General features: G+C 50.5%; 3 protein-coding genes across 3 annotated transcripts in view; all 3 read left to right on the forward strand.

The window, feature by feature from the left end:
- Positions 1-16,565, forward strand: part of LOC142766089 (histone H2A-like) — a 32,548-nt gene extending 15,983 nt beyond the window's left edge. The window contains exon 2 of the mRNA XM_075867927.1: positions 15,793-16,565. Coding sequence (XP_075724042.1) covers positions 16,191-16,565 — 375 coding nt within the window. The 5' untranslated portion in view covers positions 15,793-16,190. The remainder of the gene's footprint in view (positions 1-15,792) is intronic.
- On the forward strand, positions 5,314-5,751 carry LOC142766088 (histone H2A-like). The gene has a single exon (XM_075867926.1). The coding sequence runs from the start codon at positions 5,377-5,379 to the stop codon at positions 5,749-5,751; it is 375 nt and encodes a 124-aa protein (XP_075724041.1). The 5' UTR covers positions 5,314-5,376.
- Positions 16,566-26,288: 9,723 nt separating the features above from the next.
- LOC142766090 (histone H2A-like) lies at positions 26,289-26,689 on the forward strand. The gene has a single exon (XM_075867928.1). It carries the CDS (start codon positions 26,315-26,317, stop codon positions 26,687-26,689), a length of 375 nt encoding a protein of 124 aa, XP_075724043.1. The 5' UTR covers positions 26,289-26,314.
- Positions 26,690-27,885: the final 1,196 nt, after the last annotated feature.

Consider the following 27,885-nt stretch of genomic DNA (forward strand, 5'->3'; position numbering starts at 1 on the left):
TCGACCGGATCCCCACTTTCCTATCTCCTTCTTTTTTCCTCTCGTTGGCTGTCTTCTTCTGCTTCTACTTTCCTTCTATTCTTTTTATCCCTCCTTCCCCCCACCCCTATAAGGCACTGCGCCGTGTCGCCTGAAGGCAGACAGAAATTAGGTGCCTTTTTCCTCTTCATTCTAATCACTACCACCACCACCACTATTTTTCTGCACTACAAGATTGAATATACACGGCAAACGTGCTTTCGTTTGTTTGTTTGTAATTCTTTTCTCGTTACTGTTGCTAAGTTTCTTGGCCATTCATTCACGCACCCTTCACTGCTGCAAAATGGCGTATCACTCGTATCAGCTGCCCCAGCGGCAAGGAGACATCAAACCGAGTAAGCGACAATTCATGCACAGCGGATACAACGCGTTCGCTAAAACAAACGTTTCATCGTGTCCACTGAACATGACACACGCAATATTTGTCAAAACTCACAGCTGCAACAGCTCACCTGTGTGCCGCACGTAAATAAACTGCACACTTAACACTTTGCGACTACTCGTCCCCGGCCTGTGCCCCCTCCCTCTTTTTTTTTTCTTTTCTATGTTGTCGCTTTCTTTCTAATCACATCAATGCCTCATTTGCACGCACGAAACCCGTTTCACGGCGTCACTTTGACGCCATCCTTGTCGCCAAACCAAGGGACTAACACACGCGGTCCGGGCACGGCCTCATGGCCGGGAATTTCTAAACAAAGCGTGCTCGCGTTGTTGTGGACGCCGGCACGTGAAATTCGGCAAAGTAACAGCACCTTCGGCTGGCTACGCGTGTCCCAAATTTTACTGTGGCAGCTCCACTACATATCGCGATACGGCAGTTTCACCGAAGCCACGCAACGCGACCGCGCTCATTTCAGCATTCACGGGGACGGCAGAGAGTGAGAGCGCACCTCCTCTCGGGCGCGCCTCTCCTCCCGTAAACACGGACTGTCAAGCGGTCCGGTCGCAGCGAAGTTTCCCCATCTTGTTTCAAGTGCACGGTTGCACTGTGAGGAACCCTGCAAGGGTCACGCAATTACAGGCAAAACAGCCCTAACTCTAAAGCGCCTTACATAGGACGATATTGGAGCGTAAAATGCACCACCCTTTATGCATTCTTTCTTCTTTACAGCGTTGGAAGAGTGTTCGTTCGCTGCATGTTTTACGCATGCGTACTTTCGCTTACATAATACCTTCGGAGGCTGACAACCTGTTAAGTAATCTATCAACGACTATCCGGACGGCATCAGCTGTGCAAAGAGGATTTGCAGTTGGCCTTTCTTATTCGCACTTCTTTTTCCGAGGCTCACATGTGTTCCTAGCTTCATTACGCCTGATATCTGCCGTCCAGAGCAAACAAAGTAGGTCTACACATCGTGGCAACCAATATTTCGAAAAAAGTGAATTGCGTAGTATTATAAAGAATAAAACTTTCAGAATGAGCAAAACTGCTTGGTTTGACCAAAGTACAAAGAGGTGCGATTTATACCACATCGATCCATCTATTGAATTAAAAATTACGCTGGCATTAGATAGAATATCGCAAACTCTAATTTACCGATTGAGGCTAGGCACGACATACACAAAACATTTTTTTTTTTTTTTTTTGCACAGACACGGCAGAGCTGAAAGTCCCGAATGCGAATGTGGATTAATAGATGAAGACGTATGTCACCTTCTCGTAGAATGTCCACATCACGAGACGCCGTCTTAAGTCCGAACAGTTGGCATTAGACCGCAGACCGTTTAACATGAAGAAACTTCTGGGTCCGTGGCCTACTCGAGTTTTACAGTCGCACGCTTTAAAAGCATCAACACGTTCTTTACAAGACAGCGGGATTGCTGATAAGTATTAAGAAATAACGAACTTTCATTTGTAACAAATGTACTTATTATGTACAGTATCACGTGACTCCCATCATGTGTGTGTTGTGAAATGAATGACGTGTCGACAATTATGTACACACGAGCGAATGCATCTTTATAAGGACCAGACGTGTGCTCCACTGTTTTGTGCTGGTGGACCGAATATTAACGAGGGACATTATCAGAGACTTCATTCATTGACTTTCGAACATTTACTTACCATTGTGTTCTGATATGTGTGTATAAGTGTAAGTGTGTCTTTGCATATTTCTGCCCGAGTTTTCTACTTTCCATGCACTGCTTTGTATGTTTTGCTTCAAGATACGTGTTCAAGTTTCACTCAACGGCTAAGGAGTAGCCGGTGCCATAATGGTGCGCCGACATATCCTTATATATCATATCAATAAGAGAAAAAGATGCGCGCCAATGCCCATCTATTGTATTCCCTTCTCACGTGCACCAATACCAAACTGCGCGTGCCATTTTTGTGGTGCAAGTGTGTTCAAGCGGTCGCAGTTTCATCTTTCACAATCATGAGCGGTCCCATGGTGGCAGGGACGCACGATGCAAATTTACAAAATGATCGCGCTTGAAGGCTTCATACAAATGCACTGTCGAGCCGCTGAACATAGTCAGTAATCTAAAAAGATCTCACAAAACACCCACAAGCCGTTCGAAAAAGCCGCGGTTGGTATCCTGAAATGAAACATCAATAAAAACACAGCCTGGTCTCACTAACCTCCGCAAATGAAATCATCTTACAAACGACGGCCGCATTGTGCAGGTACACGCCCGCGGCAATCGCAACCCAACAACCAAACTGCCACCTTTGGTTCGCATCCAGTCCAACTGCGAATCCTGAGTAGCCGCTTTTTTTCTTTTTTTTTTAATTAATTAACCCACCATTTAGGACTGAGTCCTCCCGCACCGCATCTACGACACGGTTCTAATGGTACATGAAGTGTGGCGATTCTGCGTAGATAACAACTTTAACTAGGCTTCGCATCTATTTAAACAGGGCCACTGACCGCGAACCATCATCCCTGCTGAACGAAAGGCGGCTGCAGCCGAACGCGTGCACCAGTACTCAGACAAGCCCCGCGATCCAAACGACATCCAAGGCCACGATAACATGCCAGCCAACTCTGGCTGGTTCAGCCTTAATTGTGAGTCACCGCTGTTTTCTTTCTTTGGCGATGTCCTTTCTCTCGTTATATTCATTTGCTCACGACGAGTTAAACGCGGACTTCCCCTTGGCATGCTACGCATCTCTAGCGGCGCTACGACGCACCATAACGATAGCTGCGGTAGCGTCAAACAATTATTTTTTCTCCCATCCCCCTTTTCCTTTTTCGCGCAGAAAACTGCACATTTCTACATTCTGACCGACGTCAACCGCTCAGTTACATGTGTATCGGTTACACTGCAACGCTCGCTGCCGTCCATCACGTCACGAAACCAAGCGGAAATAAAGGGTGCGTCCACTCATTCATTTAACGTAAGTTTCCAACCATATTCCTAATGGAACGCACCACTCATTTGTGCCTAGCACAGGCGCATTTGTTCTTTCGAAGAGAACACAGTGTTCCGCTACACCGTGTGATATGTAAACGTCAAGCCGAGCAGTGTCGTTTGCTGGCCGGCCTGGCTATGTTTGTTTCGGCGACGCGCAAACGGAGCACTCGGTGGTAAAAAACAGGAAATGCCCATACCCCCTGTCGACCGCCTTTCTTTACTGAGTTTCGTACTTCTTTGTACACTATATAAATCACCTGCGTGGTACCCCTGTTATGCGTACGCACAGCTTATTTTTTTTTTTCCCCTTTCCATGGGGGCTGTTGATACTTTGCGTTGGGGCAATAATTAGCATGCAGCCCGCCCCCACGCTTTTCCGCTTCTACAGCTAATGTCACATGCGTCTATACATTCTCCCCCATCTTTTCTTGCATCAATGCTTCCGCACATTTTTCACCGCATCGCGCACTTCAATCTACATTCACTCCTCCTACAGTCTCGAAACGGGCCTGCCCTGCGCTCTCAAGAAATGAATGCCCCAATTTCGTAAACAAATGAGTGGGCGTGGCAGAGAAGGAACTCGGCGCTGGCTGATGAATGTGGCTGTACCCTTCACATCGGACATGCTTAGCTAAACAACAACTAGATTTATCTTTTTATTTTGTCCCCCTTAAATAGTGAAGTATAGGACCGGCGCTTTGCAGTGAATGGTTTAGTTTTCACTCTTGCTTTGACTGTAGCCACCAATAAGATAACCACCTTCTAGTTGATTCTACCCGCCTAAAGTATATTTTGCCCTCCCCCGGTGCTTTGAAAAACTCTGCGCCATCATTTTAAACTATAGGGTGAAGCCATTTACATAACATTATCAAGTGTTCTGCAGTTCCCTTCTCTCCGCATGCACTGCATACCGTGTATACCCCTTCGTATTTGGCCCGACATGTCGGAGTTGCTCGGGCAAATGCTGACGCTAGTTTTCTTTTCGATCATTCCCCTAGAGCTGAACACACTCGAGGTCATGTTACGTTTTGAGCAGCGGCCACCTTCCCCCTGTTTTTTTTTTTTTTTTTTTTAATTACCACGCTCCTGGTTTTCCCTCCATTACCGTACTTGTGGCACTTTTCTCCGCGCACTCGGTCTTCTCTAATTTACCTGTTCAACCTACCCGAGCACACACGTCGAGCGCGGCACACCAACGCTCCTGCTAGCGGTGTTCAACAGAGAGAAGAGGATGGATTTGGAGCCGAATCTCTCAGCACAACCCCTATGCCGACGCAAACAATTTGGGTGGCTCTGAGAAGAGCCGTTGATTTGTCGCCGCTCGCTGTGGCCCACGAGCACGCCTACTTGGAGCTGGTGTACTTGGTGACGGCTTTTGTGCCCTCGGACACCGCGTGCTTGGCCAGCTCTCCGGGCAGAAGCAGGCGCACCGCGGTCTGGATCTCCCGGCTCGTGATGGTCGAGCGCTTGTTGTAGTGAGCAAGGCGTGACGACTCGGCGGCGATACGCTCGAAGATGTCGTTCACGAAGCTGTTCATGATGGACATGGCCTTGCTGGAGACACCAGTGTCGGGGTGCACCTGCTTCAGCACCTTATAGATGTAGATGGAGAAGCTCTCCTTCCTGCGGCGCTTCTTCTTCTTCTTGTCCGTGGCGCGCACATTCTTCTGCGCCTTGCCGGCCTTCTTGACGGCTTTGCCAGACGGTTGGGGAGGCATGATTTCACGCAACACGCACGCGAGACCAGAGTCGAATGCGCGTGTCGCCCCTGCGCGGCGCGCTTAAATATGAGCGAGGGGTGTTGACGAGATCAGCACAACGCGCGCGCCCCATTGGTTCGCACGGCTTCCCTCTCTCACACTCTCATCCGTTCCCCGCGAGCGGCGGCGCGCGATGGTGGCAACGGAAACCATTCGAGCACGGCTCTCATCTTAGAAGGCAGCAGTTTTTCTCAACCGGCAAGCGAAAAGCAACACCATGTCCGGACGTGGCAAGGGCGGCAAGGCGAAAGGCAAGAGCAAGACCCGTTCTAGCCGCGCGGGGCTTCAGTTCCCCGTGGGCCGTATTCACCGCCTCCTACGCAAGGGAAACTACGCCGAGCGCGTCGGAGCGGGCGCCCCGGTCTACCTGGCTGCCGTACTCGAGTACCTGGCCGCCGAGGTGCTCGAGCTGGCGGGCAACGCCGCTCGTGACAACAAGAAGACCCGGATCATCCCCCGTCACTTGCAGCTCGCCATCCGCAACGACGAGGAGCTGAACAAACTGCTTTCCGGCGTCACCATCGCGCAGGGCGGTGTGTTGCCCAACATTCAAGCCGTGCTTCTTCCGAAGAAGACGGAGAAGAAGGCGTAAGCGAGCACCCCTTCCGCGCGCTCGCCGCATTCCCCAAACGGTCCTTCTAAGGACCACCCAAACAGGTGACGCGGCCGGGCTTCGCTTCGCAGTCACGATGGCTCTGTTCGTACCCTCAAGCGTGTTTGTTTTTGTCTATATTATATATATATTTCCTCGCGACATCAGTTAGCCACCAGTGCGCAACGCCAAATGCTGCACAGAGACAACCAAATCACGCAGCTCGGCACCGAAAGAGACAGAAAAGGGCATGTAAGCGTTGTCATTAGTTACTGTGAAGCTCCACACGTAACCGTCTATCTTTACGATGACACCTGAACGGGTCAGCACAGGGACAGAGTAAATTTAATACTTTTGAATCGAAAAACAAACGTAAGGTAAAAAAGAAGAGAGAGAGAGAACCCGCCGTTAGCGCATTTCATTTCGTGCTTCTAACACAATTTATTTCGTCTGTCTTGCTAGGAAGCGCAGCCACTATTACACAGAACACACAACACAAGCGCTTAACTTCAACTAAACGTTTATTGCAAAAAAAACAAACAAAAAAAAACTGTCCAGAATATGGCTTAAAAACTTGTTCTGTTTCAAAAGAAATGAAAGGAAATGACACGCGATGATTTTGAGTGTGTTTGTGCACTCTCTATCGCGCTCACGCGGAAAGAACTGTGTTTTGGATGGGGTGATAGAGAATAACAGATAGTAATGTGCGGGACTGGCACGTGTGCTTTTAGTTGTCTACCTTTTACTATTCTTTTTCTATAAACTCTGACGTTTGCAATAAACGTTCAGTTGAAGTTAAGCGCTTGTGTTGTGAGGTCTGTGTAATAGTGGCAGCGCTTCCTAGCAAGATGGATCCTTACCAAGTGGCCCGATACAATTGTTTATTTCGTCTCTCGGTAAAACTTCATCACCTCCTACGAGTGCACCCAAAAGTTGCGCCGGGGTCCAGCAGCCCAAGTCACCATGGCGTTACGCAAACAGAAGCCCTCAAAAACACCTTACAAGCGGCGGGCAAAAAGCTAAACACATAAATGAAATTGACACACCACAGGTTCGCAGCACGGCTGCTGCACACATACCGACTGAAGCTAGCCTACCTTTTGTCTGTCTACTCATAATGGTACACACTTTTACCTTGAATTGTCAAAGCTGAGCCATTTCTTCGTAATAACGACGCGCCGACGTTCCTTTCTTCCGCTCGCTAGACAGCGCAGCCACGAACGTACAAAACATGACAGCAAAAGAGGGTGCGGCCGGAGTACGTGGCCTGGAGTGGTCTCGTAGCCAAAGCAGACACGTTGGTGGTCCTGAGAAGGACCGTTTGTTGTTGCTTGCCTGTCGACCGAAGCGCAGGGAGCAGCCCAACTTAGGCGCGCTCACCGCGAATGCGCCGAGCCAGCTGGATGTCCTTTGGCATGATGGTGACGCGCTTAGCGTGGATGGCGCACAGGTTGGTGTCTTCGAAAAGACCAACGAGGTAGGCCTCGCTAGCTTCCTGAAGGGCCATCACGGCAGAACTCTGGAAACGGAGGTCCGTCTTGAAGTCCTGAGCGATTTCCCGCACCAGGCGCTGAAAGGGAAGCTTGCGGATCAGCAGTTCGGTCGACTTCTGGTATCGGCGAATTTCACGCAGGGCCACGGTTCCAGGCCTGTAACGGTGAGGTTTCTTCACCCCGCCTGTGGCAGGGGCACTCTTGCGAGCAGCCTTGGTAGCAAGCTGCTTACGCGGAGCCTTGCCTCCGGTACTCTTGCGCGCGGTTTGTTTAGTTCGGGCCATGGTTCGTACGTCCGATCACCTCGACTGGCGGAGCGAAACTGCGCTCCTGCCGGAGAACGGCAAGCGGCTTCGCCGCACGACCCATCTCTCTCCCTCCCATTGGCCGACGCGTGAGAACCCGTCCGCGTGCGAGCGCGGAAGCGTGCGCCAGGATGCTGGCTGGCGCTCATTTTCGGGCAACCGTGCAGTTCGCGGCTGCAAAGAGGTACACCGAAACGAAACCACTACCGCTGTACAATACAGCCTGCTGCGCATTTCTTTCGCCTTCCAGGCAACACATCAATCGACGCTGTAGCTCGTCGCTTCCCGAAGGGGCGCGACGGAGTGCGAGACGCCACCATTCACGCCAACAGCGCGCCTCGCATCACCGAGGCCAAATGCGCACTGCCACGCCAAAAAAACTTGCTCCTTGCGTTGTCGCTCATTTGCGACCATTACGTAGAGTGGCGAAGACGACGAGAGACCACCGGCAGTGTTGGTATATGCATACAAGTCGGCGCAATGACAAGGAGTAAAATGCAACAAAACATTCTAACACAAACACCCCGTACATCCAACTGCCACTGAGCGCGCCTACTTGCTCAATAGCAGACAGTAACGGGACTCAATTTTATCTTCCTTTCCCTCTTAAGAATCACTCATACATACTTGCCAAACAACTAGGTGCGCTCAATGGCGGTTGGATGTACGGGGTGTTTGCGTTCGAATGTTTTGTTTCATTTTTACTCCTATTCCCTCGATATGTCGTCTCACTCTGGTTTCCCTCATCTCTCTTTCTCTACACCATTATTCCTATCCTTTTAATCCGTCCTCACCCCCCATCCCTTGTGAGCTACCGCTGAGGTGTCGCATCCTGATGCAGACAGTTGTTTCGGGGCTCACTTTCCTCTTCGTTTCCATCTTACACATCAGCAATCCCCCCCCCCCCCCCACCTCTAAGTGCTAAATATGTGGCACAAAAAGCAGGAAATGGACTCAATGAAAGGGTGAAAAATAATAATCATAATAGAAAGGAAGATCAACACGCGCCTCAAAAAGCCCCATTCACTCGGCTTTCACATTTTCACGAGAAAATGAAGGTACACACTTGGAGAACAATTTTTGTTATAGGTAGGCTTGCCTGAGCAGAACCACTGTCGTGCGCCTTGGTTACACATTCGACGCGCCTCTTCCTGTGCGGAGGGGGGTGGGAAAAGAAGGGTGCACTTGAAAATGCATTGCTCGTGGGTTGGTGTCGCCATCTGACGGCAGGCTCACGCGAGCGCGCCTTGCTTTCGAATTTCCCGCGCTCGAACCTTTCGCGTTTACATGGGCCAGTCCCCCTCCCCCTCTCGCGTGGGCGGCCAAGCCAGCCTCCCTAGAGTGACCACCTCTGCCGGCGAAATGGAAACAATTGTTGCGTGGCTGTCCGTCCAAGTAAAGCTTTCACAACTGCAGTGTTCGCAGCACCAGTACAGTACATGAGTGCCACTTCTATCAAGTGCAGCTTGCCTCAGCACGCCGCATGGGCAGCGCTTATTGTGTACTTGCTTCTGACTTGCGCAGAAAATTGTTTAAACATCCCCTTCCACTTTTCTTTCTTGCTTTTTTTTTTTTTTTTTTTTACAGCTTGGCAGCGCCAGGTGTGGAAAAAAAAAAAAATTAGGCGGGACAATGTACACAATGTGTTCTTGAATGGGGCACTTCTGAGTGCACGGCGGTAAACACGACCAACCTGTCACAATCAATTTTCATTTGTAAGTACACAGCCGTTCTTCGTCTGCGTGCCCCACGGTAGAACATAGGGCGTTTTTTATTTATTTCGACACAACGTGACGCGATCGTGTAGTGGGCATTCCAAACAGAAAAGCGAGTTCGTGCTTCCTGAGCATAGTCGTGTCTCCAAGAATGCAGTGACCAGGGTAGAACGCTGCGCTCGGCTTCTTCCTTCGCGCGATAAGGTAACTAACTAGGCGAAGTTCGCTTGACGGGCCCGTTTTAGCAGCTTGGCTTGCAGGAAGGAGAGGAAGAACTCGCAGATGCGGCGATTTATTCGTGCATGCAGACCCAGGAGAAAGACGACGACGCGAACGAAATGCGGTGAACGTGACAAGTACCCAGCGCGATCAGGCTACTACTACACGAGGTGCTGCTCACCTGAGCGATGACGCAATGATATTGCAAAGAGGGACGGGCGGGTATGGCGAACCGCTGGGATCACACTGCCGAAGCATCAAGTGGGTAGCCCTGAAGAGGGCTGTTGTGTTCTCGTTGGCTGGCTGCAGGCGACGCCGCTGGCTTCTTAGCCTCCGAATCCGTACAGGGTGCGGCCCTGACGCTTGAGGGCGTACACGACGTCCATGGCTGTCACGGTCTTCCTTTTGGCGTGCTCGGTGTAAGTGACGGCATCGCGGATCACGTTCTCGAGGAACACCTTGAGAACGCCGCGAGTTTCTTCGTAGATGAGGCCAGAGATGCGCTTGACACCGCCACGGCGCGCCAGACGACGGATGGCCGGCTTGGTTATGCCCTGGATGTTGTCACGCAACACCTTTCGATGACGCTTGGCGCCACCCTTCCCCAACCCCTTGCCACCTTTGCCACGGCCAGACATGACGGCTTCCGAAGTTCTGCTTCTGCTTCGAAACGCGCCCGGAAAGCGAATGCTCCACACGATCGAGTCGTGGTGTCGGCGCCGACCCGCGAGACTGAGGAGGTGGTGGTAGTGATTAGAATGAAGAGGAAAAAGGCACCTAATTTCTGTCTGCCTTCAGGCGACACGGCGCAGTGCCTTATAGGGGTGGGGGGAAGGAGGGATAAAAAGAATAGAAGGAAAGTAGAAGCAGAAGAAGACAGCCAACGAGAGGAAAAAGAAGGAGATAGGAAAGTGGGGATCCGGTCGAAGCAGTCCAAGGGCGGGGTGCCACAATGCGAGAGCTACACGGCGTCAGGAGACCGCGGAGGGCGAACCAGTCGGCGGGAGCTACGCTGAAGTCGGAGATCGCGAGGGCACAACCGTCCAGCTTGAAATCCTGCGAGCGAATCCCAACGAGACTGAGGAGGAAGGCGAACGGCGCACGCCGGTTGGTCGGCGGCCGGCTCGTCTCTCTCTCCCTCTTTTCTTCGCGAGGAGCGCGTTGGCCGCGCAGGTTGCTGCACTGACTATTTTTCTGCACTACAAGATTGAATATACACGGCAAACGTGCTTTCGTTTGTTTGTTTGTAATTCTTTTCTCGTTACTGTTGCTAAGTTTCTTGGCCATTCATTCACGCACCCTTCACTGCTGCAAAATGGCGTATCACTCGTATCAGCTGCCCCAGCGGCAAGGAGACATCAAACCGAGTAAGCGACAATTCATGCACAGCGGATACAACGCGTTCGCTAAAACAAACGTTTCATCGTGTCCACTGAACATGACACACGCAATATTTGTCAAAAATCACAGCTGCAACAGCTCACCTGTGTGCCGCACGTAAATAAACTGCACACTTAACACTTTGCGACTACTCGTCCCCGGCCTGTGCCCCCTCCCTCTTTTTTTTTTTCTTTTCTATGTTGTCGCTTTCTTTCTAATCACATCAATGCCTCATTTGCACGCACGAAACCCGTTTCACGGCGTCACTTTGACGCCATCCTTGTCGCCAAACCAAGGGACTAACACACGCGGTCCGGGCACGGCCTCATGGCCGGGAATTTCTAAACAAAGCGTGCTCGCGTTGTTGTGGACGCCGGCACGTGAAATTCGGCAAAGTAACAGCACCTTCGGCTGGCTACGCGTGTCCCAAATTTTACTGTGGCAGCTCCACTACATATCGCGATACGGCAGTTTCACCGAAGCCACGCAACGCGACCGCGCTCATTTCAGCATTCACGGGGACGGCAGAGAGTGAGAGCGCACCTCCTCTCGGGCGCGCCTCTCCTCCCGTAAACACGGACTGTCAAGCGGTCCGGTCGCAGCGAAGTTTCCCCATCTTGTTTCAAGTGCACGGTTGCACTGTGAGGAACCCTGCAAGGGTCACGCAATTACAGGCAAAACAGCCCTAACTCTAAAGCGCCTTACATAGGACGATATTGGAGCGTAAAATGCACCACCCTTTATGCATTCTTTCTTCTTTACAGCGTTGGAAGAGTGTTCGTTCGCTGCATGTTTTACGCATGCGTACTTTCGCTTACATAATACCTTCGGAGGCTGACAACCTGTTAAGTAATCTATCAACGACTATCCGGACGGCATCAGCTGTGCAAAGAGGATTTGCAGTTGGCCTTTCTTATTCGCACTTCTTTTTCCGAGGCTCACATGTGTTCCTAGCTTCATTACGCCTGATATCTGCCGTCCAGAGCAAACAAAGTAGGTCTACACATCGTGGCAACCAATATTTCGAAAAAAGTGAATTGCGTAGTATTATAAAGAATAAAACTTTCAGAATGAGCAAAACTGCTTGGTTTGACCAAAGTACAAAGAGGTGCGATTTATACCACATCGATCCATCTATTGAATTAAAAATTACGCTGGCATTAGATAGAATATCGCAAACTCTAATTTACCGATTGAGGCTAGGCACGACATACACAAAACATTTTTTTTTTTTTTTTGCACAGACACGGCAGAGCTGAAAGTCCCGAATGCGAATGTGGATTAATAGATGAAGACGTATGTCACCTTCTCGTAGAATGTCCACATCACGAGACGCCGTCTTAAGTCCGAACAGTTGGCATTAGACCGCAGACCGTTTAACATGAAGAAACTTCTGGGTCCGTGGCCTACTCGAGTTTTACAGTCGCACGCTTTAAAAGCATCAACACGTTCTTTACAAGACAGCGGGATTGCTGATAAGTATTAAGAAATAACGAACTTTCATTTGTAACAAATGTACTTATTATGTACAGTATCACGTGACTCCCATCATGTGTGTGTTGTGAAATGAATGACGTGTCGACAATTATGTACACACGAGCGAATGCATCTTTATAAGGACCAGACGTGTGCTCCACTGTTTTGTGCTGGTGGACCGAATATTAACGAGGGACATTATCAGAGACTTCATTCATTGACTTTCGAACATTTACTTACCATTGTGTTCTGATATGTGTGTATAAGTGTAAGTGTGTCTTTGCATATTTCTGCCCGAGTTTTCTACTTTCCATGCACTGCTTTGTATGTTTTGCTTCAAGATACGTGTTCAAGTTTCACTCAACGGCTAAGGAGTAGCCGGTGCCATAATGGTGCGCCGACATATCCTTATATATCATATCAATAAGAGAAAAAGATGCGCGCCAATGCCCATCTATTGTATTCCCTTCTCACGTGCACCAATACCAAACTGCGCGTGCCATTTTTGTGGTGCAAGTGTGTTCAAGCGGTCGCAGTTTCATCTTTCACAATCATGAGCGGTCCCATGGTGGCAGGGACGCACGATGCAAATTTACAAAATGATCGCGCTTGAAGGCTTCATACAAATGCACTGTCGAGCCGCTGAACATAGTCAGTAATCTAAAAAGATCTCACAAAACACCCACAAGCCGTTCGAAAAAGCCGCGGTTGGTATCCTGAAATGAAACATCAATAAAAACACAGCCTGGTCTCACTAACCTCCGCAAATGAAATCATCTTACAAACGACGGCCGCATTGTGCAGGTACACGCCCGCGGCAATCGCAACCCAACAACCAAACTGCCACCTTTGGTTCGCATCCAGTCCAACTGCGAATCCTGAGTAGCCGCTTTTTTTCTTTTTTTTTTAATTAATTAACCCACCATTTAGGACTGAGTCCTCCCGCACCGCATCTACGACACGGTTCTAATGGTACATGAAGTGTGGCGATTCTGCGTAGATAACAACTTTAACTAGGCTTCGCATCTATTTAAACAGGGCCACTGACCGCGAACCATCATCCCTGCTGAACGAAAGGCGGCTGCAGCCGAACGCGTGCACCAGTACTCAGACAAGCCCCGCGATCCAAACGACATCCAAGGCCACGATAACATGCCAGCCAACTCTGGCTGGTTCAGCCTTAATTGTGAGTCACCGCTGTTTTCTTTCTTTGGCGATGTCCTTTCTCTCGTTATATTCATTTGCTCACGACGAGTTAAACGCGGACTTCCCCTTGGCATGCTACGCATCTCTAGCGGCGCTACGACGCACCATAACGATAGCTGCGGTAGCGTCAAACAATTATTTTTTCTCCCATCCCCCTTTTCCTTTTTCGCGCAGAAAACTGCACATTTCTACATTCTGACCGACGTCAACCGCTCAGTTACATGTGTATCGGTTACACTGCAACGCTCGCTGCCGTCCATCACGTCACGAAACCAAGCGGAAATAAAGGGTGCGTCCACTCATTCATTTAACGTAAGTTTCCAACCATATTCCTAATGGAACGCACCACTCATTTGTGCCTAGCACAGGCGCATTTGTTCTTTCGAAGAGAACACAGTGTTCCGCTACACCGTGTGATATGTAAACGTCAAGCCGAGCAGTGTCGTTTGCTGGCCGGCCTGGCTATGTTTGTTTCGGCGACGCGCAAACGGAGCACTCGGTGGTAAAAAACAGGAAATGCCCATACCCCCTGTCGACCGCCTTTCTTTACTGAGTTTCGTACTTCTTTGTACACTATATAAATCACCTGCGTGGTACCCCTGTTATGCGTACGCACAGCTTATTTTTTTTTTTTTCCCCTTTCCATGGGGGCTGTTGATACTTTGCGTTGGGGCAATAATTAGCATGCAGCCCGCCCCCACGCTTTTCCGCTTCTACAGCTAATGTCACATGCGTCTATACATTCTCCCCCATCTTTTCTTGCATCAATGCTTCCGCACATTTTTCACCGCATCGCGCACTTCAATCTACATTCACTCCTCCTACAGTCTCGAAACGGGCCTGCCCTGCGCTCTCAAGAAATGAATGCCCCAATTTCGTAAACAAATGAGTGGGCGTGGCAGAGAAGGAACTCGGCGCTGGCTGATGAATGTGGCTGTACCCTTCACATCGGACATGCTTAGCTAAACAACAACTAGATTTATCTTTTTATTTTGTCCCCCTTAAATAGTGAAGTATAGGACCGGCGCTTTGCAGTGAATGGTTTAGTTTTCACTCTTGCTTTGACTGTAGCCACCAATAAGATAACCACCTTCTAGTTGATTCTACCCGCCTAAAGTATATTTTGCCCTCCCCCGGTGCTTTGAAAAACTCTGCGCCATCATTTTAAACTATAGGGTGAAGCCATTTACATAACATTATCAAGTGTTCTGCAGTTCCCTTCTCTCCGCATGCACTGCATACCGTGTATACCCCTTCGTATTTGGCCCGACATGTCGGAGTTGCTCGGGCAAATGCTGACGCTAGTTTTCTTTTCGATCATTCCCCTAGAGCTGAACACACTCGAGGTCATGTTACGTTTTGAGCAGCGGCCACCTTCCCCCTGTTTTTTTTTTTTTTTTTAATTACCACGCTCCTGGTTTTCCCTCCATTACCGTACTTGTGGCACTTTTCTCCGCGCACTCGGTCTTCTCTAATTTACCTGTTCAACCTACCCGAGCACACACGTCGAGCGCGGCACACCAACGCTCCTGCTAGCGGTGTTCAACAGAGAGAAGAGGATGGATTTGGAGCCGAATCTCTCAGCACAACCCCTATGCCGACGCAAACAATTTGGGTGGCTCTGAGAAGAGCCGTTGATTTGTCGCCGCTCGCTGTGGCCCACGACGCACGCCTACTTGGAGCTGGTGTACTTGGTGACGGCTTTTGTGCCCTCGGACACCGCGTGCTTGGCCAGCTCTCCGGGCAGAAGCAGGCGCACCGCGGTCTGGATCTCCCGGCTCGTGATGGTCGAGCGCTTGTTGTAGTGAGCAAGGCGTGACGACTCGGCGGCGATACGCTCGAAGATGTCGTTCACGAAGCTGTTCATGATGGACATGGCCTTGCTGGAGACACCAGTGTCGGGGTGCACCTGCTTCAGCACCTTATAGATGTAGATGGAGAAGCTCTCCTTCCTGCGGCGCTTCTTCTTCTTCTTGTCCGTGGCGCGCACATTCTTCTGCGCCTTGCCGGCCTTCTTGACGGCTTTGCCAGACGGTTGGGGAGGCATGATTTCACGCAACACGCACGCGAGACCAGAGTCGAATGCGCGTGTCGCCCCTGCGCGGCGCGCTTAAATATGAGCGAGGGGTGTTGACGAGATCAGCACAACGCGCGCGCCCCATTGGTTCGCACGGCTTCCCTCTCTCACACTCTCATCCGTTCCCCGCGAGCGGCGGCGCGCGATGGTGGCAACGGAAACCATTCGAGGGGATTCGCTCGCAGGATTTCAAGCTGGACGGTTGTGCCCTCGCGATCTCCGACTTCAGCGTAGCTCCCGCCGACTGGTTCGCCCTCCGCGGTCTCCTGATGCCGTGTAGCTCTCGCATTGTGGCACCCCGCCCTTGGACTGCTTCGACCGGATCCCCACTTTCCTATCTCCTTCTTTTTCCTCTCGTTGGCTGTCTTCTTCTGCTTCTACTTTCCTTCTATTCTTTTTATCCCTCCTTCCCCCCACCCCTATAAGGCACTGCGCCGTGTCGCCTGAAGGCAGACAGAAATTAGGTGCCTTTTTCCTCTTCATTGTAACCACTACCACCACCATTCGAGCACGGCTCTCATCTTAGAAGGCAGCAGTTTTTCTCAACCGGCAAGCGAAAAGCAACACCATGTCCGGACGTGGCAAGGGCGGCAAGGCGAAAGGCAAGAGCAAGACCCGTTCTAGCCGCGCGGGGCTTCAGTTCCCCGTGGGCCGTATTCACCGCCTCCTACGCAAGGGAAACTACGCCGAGCGCGTCGGAGCGGGCGCCCCGGTCTACCTGGCTGCCGTACTCGAGTACCTGGCCGCCGAGGTGCTCGAGCTGGCGGGCAACGCCGCTCGTGACAACAAGAAGACCCGGATCATCCCCCGTCACTTGCAGCTCGCCATCCGCAACGACGAGGAGCTGAACAAACTGCTTTCCGGCGTCACCATCGCGCAGGGCGGTGTGTTGCCCAACATTCAAGCCGTGCTTCTTCCGAAGAAGACGGAGAAGAAGGCGTAAGCGAGCACCCCTTCCGCGCGCTCGCCGCATTCCCCAAACGGTCCTTCTAAGGACCACCCAAACAGGTGACGCGGCCGGGCTTCGCTTCGCAGTCACGATGGCTCTGTTCGTACCCTCAAGCGTGTTTGTTTTTGTCTATATTATATATATATTTCCTCGCGACATCAGTTAGCCACCAGTGCGCAACGCCAAATGCTGCACAGAGACAACCAAATCACGCAGCTCGGCACCGAAAGAGACAGAAAAGGGCATGTAAGCGTTGTCATTAGTTACTGTGAAGCTCCACACGTAACCGTCTATCTTTACGATGACACCTGAACGGGTCAGCACAGGGACAGAGTAAATTTAATACTTTTGAATCGAAAAACAAACGTAAGGTAAAAAAGAAGAGAGAGAGAGAACCCGCCGTTAGCGCATTTCATTTCGTGCTTCTAACACAATTTATTTCGTCTGTCTTGCTAGGAAGCGCAGCCACTATTACACAGAACACACAACACAAGCGCTTAACTTCAACTAAACGTTTATTGCAAAAAAAACAAACAAAAAAAAACTGTCCAGAATATGGCTTAAAAACTTGTTCTGTTTCAAAAGAAATGAAAGGAAATGACACGCGATGATTTTGAGTGTGTTTGTGCACTCTCTATCGCGCTCACGCGGAAAGAACTGTGTTTTGGATGGGGTGATAGAGAATAACAGATAGTAATGTGCGGGACTGGCACGTGTGCTTTTAGTTGTCTACCTTTTACTATTCTTTTTCTATAAACTCTGACGTTTGCAATAAACGTTCAGTTGAAGTTAAGCGCTTGTGTTGTGAGGTCTGTGTAATAGTGGCAGCGCTTCCTAGCAAGATGGATCCTTACCAAGTGGCCCGATACAATTGTTTATTTCGTCTCTCGGTAAAACTTCATCACCTCCTACGAGTGCACCCAAAAGTTGCGCCGGGGTCCAGCAGCCCAAGTCACCATGGCGTTACGCAAACAGAAGCCCTCAAAAACACCTTACAAGCGGCGGGCAAAAAGCTAAACACATAAATGAAATTGACACACCACAGGTTCGCAGCACGGCTGCTGCACACATACCGACTGAAGCTAGCCTACCTTTTGTCTGTCTACTCATAATGGTACACACTTTTACCTTGAATTGTCAAAGCTGAGCCATTTCTTCGTAATAACGACGCGCCGACGTTCCTTTCTTCCGCTCGCTAGACAGCGCAGCCACGAACGTACAAAACATGACAGCAAAAGAGGGTGCGGCCGGAGTACGTGGCCTGGAGTGGTCTCGTAGCCAAAGCAGACACGTTGGTGGTCCTGAGAAGGACCGTTTGTTGTTGCTTGCCTGTCGACCGAAGCGCAGGGAGCAGCCCAACTTAGGCGCGCTCACCGCGAATGCGCCGAGCCAGCTGGATGTCCTTTGGCATGATGGTGACGCGCTTAGCGTGGATGGCGCACAGGTTGGTGTCTTCGAAAAGACCAACGAGGTAGGCCTCGCTAGCTTCCTGAAGGGCCATCACGGCAGAACTCTGGAAACGGAGGTCCGTCTTGAAGTCCTGAGCGATTTCCCGCACCAGGCGCTGAAAGGGAAGCTTGCGGATCAGCAGTTCGGTCGACTTCTGGTATCGGCGAATTTCACGCAGGGCCACGGTTCCAGGCCTGTAACGGTGAGGTTTCTTCACCCCGCCTGTGGCAGGGGCACTCTTGCGAGCAGCCTTGGTAGCAAGCTGCTTACGCGGAGCCTTGCCTCCGGTACTCTTGCGCGCGGTTTGTTTAGTTCGGGCCATGGTTCGTACGTCCGATCACCTCGACTGGCGGAGCGAAACTGCGCTCCTGCCGGAGAACGGCAAGCGGCTTCGCCGCACGACCCATCTCTCTCCCTCCCATTGGCCGACGCGTGAGAACCCGTCCGCGTGCGAGCGCGGAAGCGTGCGCCAGGATGCTGGCTGGCGCTCATTTTCGGGCAACCGTGCAGTTCGCGGCTGCAAAGAGGTACACCGAAACGAAACCACTACCGCTGTACAATACAGCCTGCTGCGCATTTCTTTCGCCTTCCAGGCAACACATCAATCGACGCTGTAGCTCGTCGCTTCCCGAAGGGGCGCGACGGAGTGCGAGACGCCACCATTCACGCCAACAGCGCGCCTCGCATCACCGAGGCCAAATGCGCACTGCCACGCCAAAAAAACTTGCTCCTTGCGTTGTCGCTCATTTGCGACCATTACGTAGAGTGGCGAAGACGACGAGAGACCACCGGCAGTGTTGGTATATGCATACAAGTCGGCGCAATGACAAGGAGTAAAATGCAACAAAACATTCTAACACAAACACCCCGTACATCCAACTGCCACTGAGCGCGCCTACTTGCTCAATAGCAGACAGTAACGGGACTCAATTTTATCTTCCTTTCCCTCTTAAGAATCACTCATACATACTTGCCAAACAACTAGGTGCGCTCAATGGCGGTTGGATGTACGGGGTGTTTGCGTTCGAATGTTTTGTTTCATTTTTACTCCTATTCCCTCGATATGTCGTCTCACTCTGGTTTCCCTCATCTCTCTTTCTCTACACCATTATTCCTATCCTTTTAATCCGTCCTCACCCCCCATCCCTTGTGAGCTACCGCTGAGGTGTCGCATCCTGATGCAGACAGTTGTTTCGGGGCTCACTTTCCTCTTCGTTTCCATCTTACACATCAGCAATCCCCCCCCCCCCCCCACCTCTAAGTGCTAAATATGTGGCACAAAAAGCAGGAAATGGACTCAATGAAAGGGTGAAAAATAATAATCATAATAGAAAGGAAGATCAACACGCGCCTCAAAAAGCCCCATTCACTCGGCTTTCACATTTTCACGAGAAAATGAAGGTACACACTTGGAGAACAATTTTTGTTATAGGTAGGCTTGCCTGAGCAGAACCACTGTCGTGCGCCTTGGTTACACATTCGACGCGCCTCTTCCTGTGCGGAGGGGGGTGGGAAAAGAAGGGTGCACTTGAAAATGCATTGCTCGTGGGTTGGTGTCGCCATCTGACGGCAGGCTCACGCGAGCGCGCCTTGCTTTCGAATTTCCCGCGCTCGAACCTTTCGCGTTTACATGGGCCAGTCCCCCTCCCCCTCTCGCGTGGGCGGCCAAGCCAGCCTCCCTAGAGTGACCACCTCTGCCGGCGAAATGGAAACAATTGTTGCGTGGCTGTCCGTCCAAGTAAAGCTTTCACAACTGCAGTGTTCGCAGCACCAGTACAGTACATGAGTGCCACTTCTATCAAGTGCAGCTTGCCTCAGCACGCCGCATGGGCAGCGCTTATTGTGTACTTGCTTCTGACTTGCGCAGAAAATTGTTTAAACATCCCCTTCCACTTTTCTTTCTTGCTTTTTTTTTTTTTTTTTTTTACAGCTTGGCAGCGCCAGGTGTGGAAAAAAAAAAAAAATTAGGCGGGACAATGTACACAATGTGTTCTTGAATGGGGCACTTCTGAGTGCACGGCGGTAAACACGACCAACCTGTCACAATCAATTTTCATTTGTAAGTACACAGCCGTTCTTCGTCTGCGTGCCCCACGGTAGAACATAGGGCGTTTTTTATTTATTTCGACACAACGTGACGCGATCGTGTAGTGGGCATTCCAAACAGAAAAGCGAGTTCGTGCTTCCTGAGCATAGTCGTGTCTCCAAGAATGCAGTGACCAGGGTAGAACGCTGCGCTCGGCTTCTTCCTTCGCGCGATAAGGTAACTAACTAGGCGAAGTTCGCTTGACGGGCCCGTTTTAGCAGCTTGGCTTGCAGGAAGGAGAGGAAGAACTCGCAGATGCGGCGATTTATTCGTGCATGCAGACCCAGGAGAAAGACGACGACGCGAACGAAATGCGGTGAACGTGACAAGTACCCAGCGCGATCAGGCTACTACTACACGAGGTGCTGCTCACCTGAGCGATGACGCAATGATATTGCAAAGAGGGACGGGCGGGTATGGCGAACCGCTGGGATCACACTGCCGAAGCATCAAGTGGGTAGCCCTGAAGAGGGCTGTTGTGTTCTCGTTGGCTGGCTGCAGGCGACGCCGCTGGCTTCTTAGCCTCCGAATCCGTACAGGGTGCGGCCCTGACGCTTGAGGGCGTACACGACGTCCATGGCTGTCACGGTCTTCCTTTTGGCGTGCTCGGTGTAAGTGACGGCATCGCGGATCACGTTCTCGAGGAACACCTTGAGAACGCCGCGAGTTTCTTCGTAGATGAGGCCAGAGATGCGCTTGACACCGCCACGGCGCGCCAGACGACGGATGGCCGGCTTGGTTATGCCCTGGATGTTGTCACGCAACACCTTTCGATGACGCTTGGCGCCACCCTTCCCCAACCCCTTGCCACCTTTGCCACGGCCAGACATGACGGCTTCCGAAGTTCTGCTTCTGCTTCGAAACGCGCCCGGAAAGCGAATGCTCCACACGATCGAGTCGTGGTGTCGGCGCCGACCCGCGAGACTGAGGAGGAAGGCGAACGGCGCACGCCGGTTGGTCGGCGGCCGGCTCGTCTCTCTCTCCCTCTTTTCTTCGCGAGGAGCGCGTTGGCCGCGCAGGTTGCTGCACTGACTATTTTTCTGCACTACAAGATTGAATATACACGGCAAACGTGCTTTCGTTTGTTTGTTTGTAATTCTTTTCTCGTTACTGTTGCTAAGTTTCTTGGCCATTCATTCACGCACCCTTCACTGCTGCAAAATGGCGTATCACTCGTATCAGCTGCCCCAGCGGCAAGGAGACATCAAACCGAGTAAGCGACAATTCATGCACAGCGGATACAACGCGTTCGCTAAAACAAACGTTTCATCGTGTCCACTGAACATGACACACGCAATATTTGTCAAAACTCACAGCTGCAACAGCTCACCTGTGTGCCGCACGTAAATAAACTGCACACTTAACACTTTGCGACTACTCGTCCCCGGCCTGTGCCCCCTCCCTCTTTTTTTTTTTCTTTTCTATGTTGTCGCTTTCTTTCTAATCACATCAATGCCTCATTTGCACGCACGAAACCCGTTTCACGGCGTCACTTTGACGCCATCCTTGTCGCCAAACCAAGGGACTAACACACGCGGTCCGGGCACGGCCTCATGGCCGGGAATTTCTAAACAAAGCGTGCTCGCGTTGTTGTGGACGCCGGCACGTGAAATTCGGCAAAGTAACAGCACCTTCGGCTGGCTACGCGTGTCCCAAATTTTACTGTGGCAGCTCCACTACATATCGCGATACGGCAGTTTCACCGAAGCCACGCAACGCGACCGCGCTCATTTCAGCATTCACGGGGACGGCAGAGAGTGAGAGCGCACCTCCTCTCGGGCGCGCCTCTCCTCCCGTAAACACGGACTGTCAAGCGGTCCGGTCGCAGCGAAGTTTCCCCATCTTGTTTCAAGTGCACGGTTGCACTGTGAGGAACCCTGCAAGGGTCACGCAATTACAGGCAAAACAGCCCTAACTCTAAAGCGCCTTACATAGGACGATATTGGAGCGTAAAATGCACCACCCTTTATGCATTCTTTCTTCTTTACAGCGTTGGAAGAGTGTTCGTTCGCTGCATGTTTTACGCATGCGTACTTTCGCTTACATAATACCTTCGGAGGCTGACAACCTGTTAAGTAATCTATCAACGACTATCCGGACGGCATCAGCTGTGCAAAGAGGATTTGCAGTTGGCCTTTCTTATTCGCACTTCTTTTTCCGAGGCTCACATGTGTTCCTAGCTTCATTACGCCTGATATCTGCCGTCCAGAGCAAACAAAGTAGGTCTACACATCGTGGCAACCAATATTTCGAAAAAAGTGAATTGCGTAGTATTATAAAGAATAAAACTTTCAGAATGAGCAAAACTGCTTGGTTTGACCAAAGTACAAAGAGGTGCGATTTATACCACATCGATCCATCTATTGAATTAAAAATTACGCTGGCATTAGATAGAATATCGCAAACTCTAATTTACCGATTGAGGCTAGGCACGACATACACAAAACATTTTTTTTTTTTTTTTTGCACAGACACGGCAGAGCTGAAAGTCCCGAATGCGAATGTGGATTAATAGATGAAGATCACCTTCTCGTAGAATGTCCACATCACGAGACGCCGTCTTAAGTCCGAACAGTTGGCATTAGACCGCAGACCGTTTAACATGAAGAAACTTCTGGGTCCGTGGCCTACTCGAGTTTTACAGTCGCACGCTTTAAAAGCATCAACACGTTCTTTACAAGACAGCGGGATTGCTGATAAGTATTAAGAAATAACGAACTTTCATTTGTAACAAATGTACTTATTATGTACAGTATCACGTGACTCCCATCATGTGTGTGTTGTGAAATGAATGACGTGTCGACAATTATGTACACACGAGCGAATGCATCTTTATAAGGACCAGACGTGTGCTCCACTGTTTTGTGCTGGTGGACCGAATATTAACGAGGGACATTATCAGAGACTTCATTCATTGACTTTCGAACATTTACTTACCATTGTGTTCTGATATGTGTGTATAAGTGTAAGTGTGTCTTTGCATATTTCTGCCCGAGTTTTCTACTTTCCATGCACTGCTTTGTATGTTTTGCTTCAAGATACGTGTTCAAGTTTCACTCAACGGCTAAGGAGTAGCCGGTGCCATAATGGTGCGCCGACATATCCTTATATATCATATCAATAAGAGAAAAAGATGCGCGCCAATGCCCATCTATTGTATTCCCTTCTCACGTGCACCAATACCAAACTGCGCGTGCCATTTTTGTGGTGCAAGTGTGTTCAAGCGGTCGCAGTTTCATCTTTCACAATCATGAGCGGTCCCATGGTGGCAGGGACGCACGATGCAAATTTACAAAATGATCGCGCTTGAAGGCTTCATACAAATGCACTGTCGAGCCGCTGAACATAGTCAGTAATCTAAAAAGATCTCACAAAACACCCACAAGCCGTTCGAAAAAGCCGCGGTTGGTATCCTGAAATGAAACATCAATAAAAACACAGCCTGGTCTCACTAACCTCCGCAAATGAAATCATCTTACAAACGACGGCCGCATTGTGCAGGTACACGCCCGCGGCAATCGCAACCCAACAACCAAACTGCCACCTTTGGTTCGCATCCAGTCCAACTGCGAATCCTGAGTAGCCGCTTTTTTTCTTTTTTTTTTAATTAATTAACCCACCATTTAGGACTGAGTCCTCCCGCACAGCATCTACGACACGGTTCTAATGGTACATGAAGTGTGGCGATTCTGCGTAGATAACAACTTTAACTAGGCTTCGCATCTATTTAAACAGGGCCACTGACCGCGAACCATCATCCCTGCTGAACGAAAGGCGGCTGCAGCCGAACGCGTGCACCAGTACTCAGACAAGCCCCGCGATCCAAACGACATCCAAGGCCACGATAACATGCCAGCCAACTCTGGCTGGTTCAGCCTTAATTGTGAGTCACCGCTGTTTTCTTTCTTTGGCGATGTCCTTTCTCTCGTTATATTCATTTGCTCACGACGAGTTAAACGCGGACTTCCCCTTGGCATGCTACGCATCTCTAGCGGCGCTACGACGCACCATAACGATAGCTGCGGTAGCGTCAAACAATTATTTTTTCTCCCATCCCCCTTTTCCTTTTTCGCGCAGAAAACTGCACATTTCTACATTCTGACCGACGTCAACCGCTCAGTTACATGTGTATCGGTTACACTGCAACGCTCGCTGCCGTCCATCACGTCACGAAACCAAGCGGAAATAAAGGGTGCGTCCACTCATTCATTTAACGTAAGTTTCCAACCATATTCCTAATGGAACGCACCACTCATTTGTGCCTAGCACAGGCGCATTTGTTCTTTCGAAGAGAACACAGTGTTCCGCTACACCGTGTGATATGTAAACGTCAAGCCGAGCAGTGTCGTTTGCTGGCCGGCCTGGCTATGTTTGTTTCGGCGACGCGCAAACGGAGCACTCGGTGGTAAAAAACAGGAAATGCCCATACCCCCTGTCGACCGCCTTTCTTTACTGAGTTTCGTACTTCTTTGTACACTATATAAATCACCTGCGTGGTACCCCTGTTATGCGTACGCACAGCTTATTTTTTTTTTTTCCCCTTTCCATGGGGGCTGTTGATACTTTGCGTTGGGGCAATAATTAGCATGCAGCCCGCCCCCACGCTTTTCCGCTTCTACAGCTAATGTCACATGCGTCTATACATTCTCCCCCATCTTTTCTTGCATCAATGCTTCCGCACATTTTTCACCGCATCGCGCACTTCAATCTACATTCACTCCTCCTACAGTCTCGAAACGGGCCTGCCCTGCGCTCTCAAGAAATGAATGCCCCAATTTCGTAAACAAATGAGTGGGCGTGGCAGAGAAGGAACTCGGCGCTGGCTGATGAATGTGGCTGTACCCTTCACATCGGACATGCTTAGCTAAACAACAACTAGATTTATCTTTTTATTTTGTCCCCCTTAAATAGTGAAGTATAGGACCGGCGCTTTGCAGTGAATGGTTTAGTTTTCACTCTTGCTTTGACTGTAGCCACCAATAAGATAACCACCTTCTAGTTGATTCTACCCGCCTAAAGTATATTTTGCCCTCCCCCGGTGCTTTGAAAAACTCTGCGCCATCATTTTAAACTATAGGGTGAAGCCATTTACATAACATTATCAAGTGTTCTGCAGTTCCCTTCTCTCCGCATGCACTGCATACCGTGTATACCCCTTCGTATTTGGCCCGACATGTCGGAGTTGCTCGGGCAAATGCTGACGCTAGTTTTCTTTTCGATCATTCCCCTAGAGCTGAACACACTCGAGGTCATGTTACGTTTTGAGCAGCGGCCACCTTCCCCCTGTTTTTTTTTTTTTTTTTAATTACCACGCTCCTGGTTTTCCCTCCATTACCGTACTTGTGGCACTTTTCTCCGCGCACTCGGTCTTCTCTAATTTACCTGTTCAACCTACCCGAGCACACACGTCGAGCGCGGCACACCAACGCTCCTGCTAGCGGTGTTCAACAGAGAGAAGAGGATGGATTTGGAGCCGAATCTCTCAGCACAACCCCTATGCCGACGCAAACAATTTGGGTGGCTCTGAGAAGAGCCGTTGATTTGTCGCCGCTCGCTGTGGCCCACGACGCACGCCTACTTGGAGCTGGTGTACTTGGTGACGGCTTTTGTGCCCTCGGACACCGCGTGCTTGGCCAGCTCTCCGGGCAGAAGCAGGCGCACCGCGGTCTGGATCTCCCGGCTCGTGATGGTCGAGCGCTTGTTGTAGTGAGCAAGGCGTGACGACTCGGCGGCGATACGCTCGAAGATGTCGTTCACGAAGCTGTTCATGATGGACATGGCCTTGCTGGAGACACCAGTGTCGGGGTGCACCTGCTTCAGCACCTTATAGATGTAGATGGAGAAGCTCTCCTTCCTGCGGCGCTTCTTCTTCTTCTTGTCCGTGGCGCGCACATTCTTCTGCGCCTTGCCGGCCTTCTTGACGGCTTTGCCAGACGGTTGGGGAGGCATGATTTCACGCAACACGCACGCGAGACCAGAGTCGAATGCGCGTGTCGCCCCTGCGCGGCGCGCTTAAATATGAGCGAGGGGTGTTGACGAGATCAGCACAACGCGCGCGCCCCATTGGTTCGCACGGCTTCCCTCTCTCACACTCTCATCCGTTCCCCGCGAGCGGCGGCGCGCGATGGTGGCAACGGAAACCATTCGAGCACGGCTCTCATCTTAGAAGGCAGCAGTTTTTCTCAACCGGCAAGCGAAAAGCAACACCATGTCCGGACGTGGCAAGGGCGGCAAGGCGAAAGGCAAGAGCAAGACCCGTTCTAGCCGCGCGGGGCTTCAGTTCCCCGTGGGCCGTATTCACCGCCTCCTACGCAAGGGAAACTACGCCGAGCGCGTCGGAGCGGGCGCCCCGGTCTACCTGGCTGCCGTACTCGAGTACCTGGCCGCCGAGGTGCTCGAGCTGGCGGGCAACGCCGCTCGTGACAACAAGAAGACCCGGATCATCCCCCGTCACTTGCAGCTCGCCATCCGCAACGACGAGGAGCTGAACAAACTGCTTTCCGGCGTCACCATCGCGCAGGGCGGTGTGTTGCCCAACATTCAAGCCGTGCTTCTTCCGAAGAAGACGGAGAAGAAGGCGTAAGCGAGCACCCCTTCCGCGCGCTCGCCGCATTCCCCAAACGGTCCTTCTAAGGACCACCCAAACAGGTGACGCGGCCGGGCTTCGCTTCGCAGTCACGATGGCTCTGTTCGTACCCTCAAGCGTGTTTGTTTTTGTCTATATTATATATATATTTCCTCGCGACATCAGTTAGCCACCAGTGCGCAACGCCAAATGCTGCACAGAGACAACCAAATCACGCAGCTCGGCACCGAAAGAGACAGAAAAGGGCATGTAAGCGTTGTCATTAGTTACTGTGAAGCTCCACACGTAACCGTCTATCTTTACGATGACACCTGAACGGGTCAGCACAGGGACAGAGTAAATTTAATACTTTTGAATCGAAAAACAAACGTAAGGTAAAAAAGAAGAGAGAGAGAGAACCCGCCGTTAGCGCATTTCATTTCGTGCTTCTAACACAATTTATTTCGTCTGTCTTGCTAGGAAGCGCAGCCACTATTACACAGAACACACAACACAAGCGCTTAACTTCAACTAAACGTTTATTGCAAAAAAAACAAACAAAAAAAAAACTGTCCAGAATATGGCTTAAAAACTTGTTCTGTTTCAAAAGAAATGAAAGGAAATGACACGCGATGATTTTGAGTGTGTTTGTGCACTCTCTATCGCGCTCACGCGGAAAGAACTGTGTTTTGGATGGGGTGATAGAGAATAACAGATAGTAATGTGCGGGACTGGCACGTGTGCTTTTAGTTGTCTACCTTTTACTATTCTTTTTCTATAAACTCTGACGTTTGCAATAAACGTTCAGTTGAAGTTAAGCGCTTGTGTTGTGAGGTCTGTGTAATAGTGGCAGCGCTTCCTAGCAAGATGGATCCTTACCAAGTGGCCCGATACAATTGTTTATTTCGTCTCTCGGTAAAACTTCATCACCTCCTACGAGTGCACCCAAAAGTTGCGCCGGGGTCCAGCAGCCCAAGTCACCATGGCGTTACGCAAACAGAAGCCCTCAAAAACACCTTACAAGCGGCGGGCAAAAAGCTAAACACATAAATGAAATTGACACACCACAGGTTCGCAGCACGGCTGCTGCACACATACCGACTGAAGCTAGCCTACCTTTTGTCTGTCTACTCATAATGGTACACACTTTTACCTTGAATTGTCAAAGCTGAGCCATTTCTTCGTAATAACGACGCGCCGACGTTCCTTTCTTC

The sequence above is a fragment of the Rhipicephalus microplus genome, chromosome 6 (genome assembly GCF_043290135.1).
Source record: "Rhipicephalus microplus isolate Deutch F79 chromosome 6, USDA_Rmic, whole genome shotgun sequence".
NCBI classification, from domain to species: domain Eukaryota; kingdom Metazoa; phylum Arthropoda; class Arachnida; order Ixodida; family Ixodidae; genus Rhipicephalus; species Rhipicephalus microplus.

What these genes read in the sequence shown, in the direction of transcription:
- LOC142766088 (XM_075867926.1), top strand. Translation starts at nt 5,377, where the DNA reads ATGTCCGGACGTGGCAAGGGCGGCAAGGCGAAAGGCAAGAGCAAGACC.
- LOC142766090 (XM_075867928.1), top strand. Translation starts at nt 26,315, where the DNA reads ATGTCCGGACGTGGCAAGGGCGGCAAGGCGAAAGGCAAGAGCAAGACC.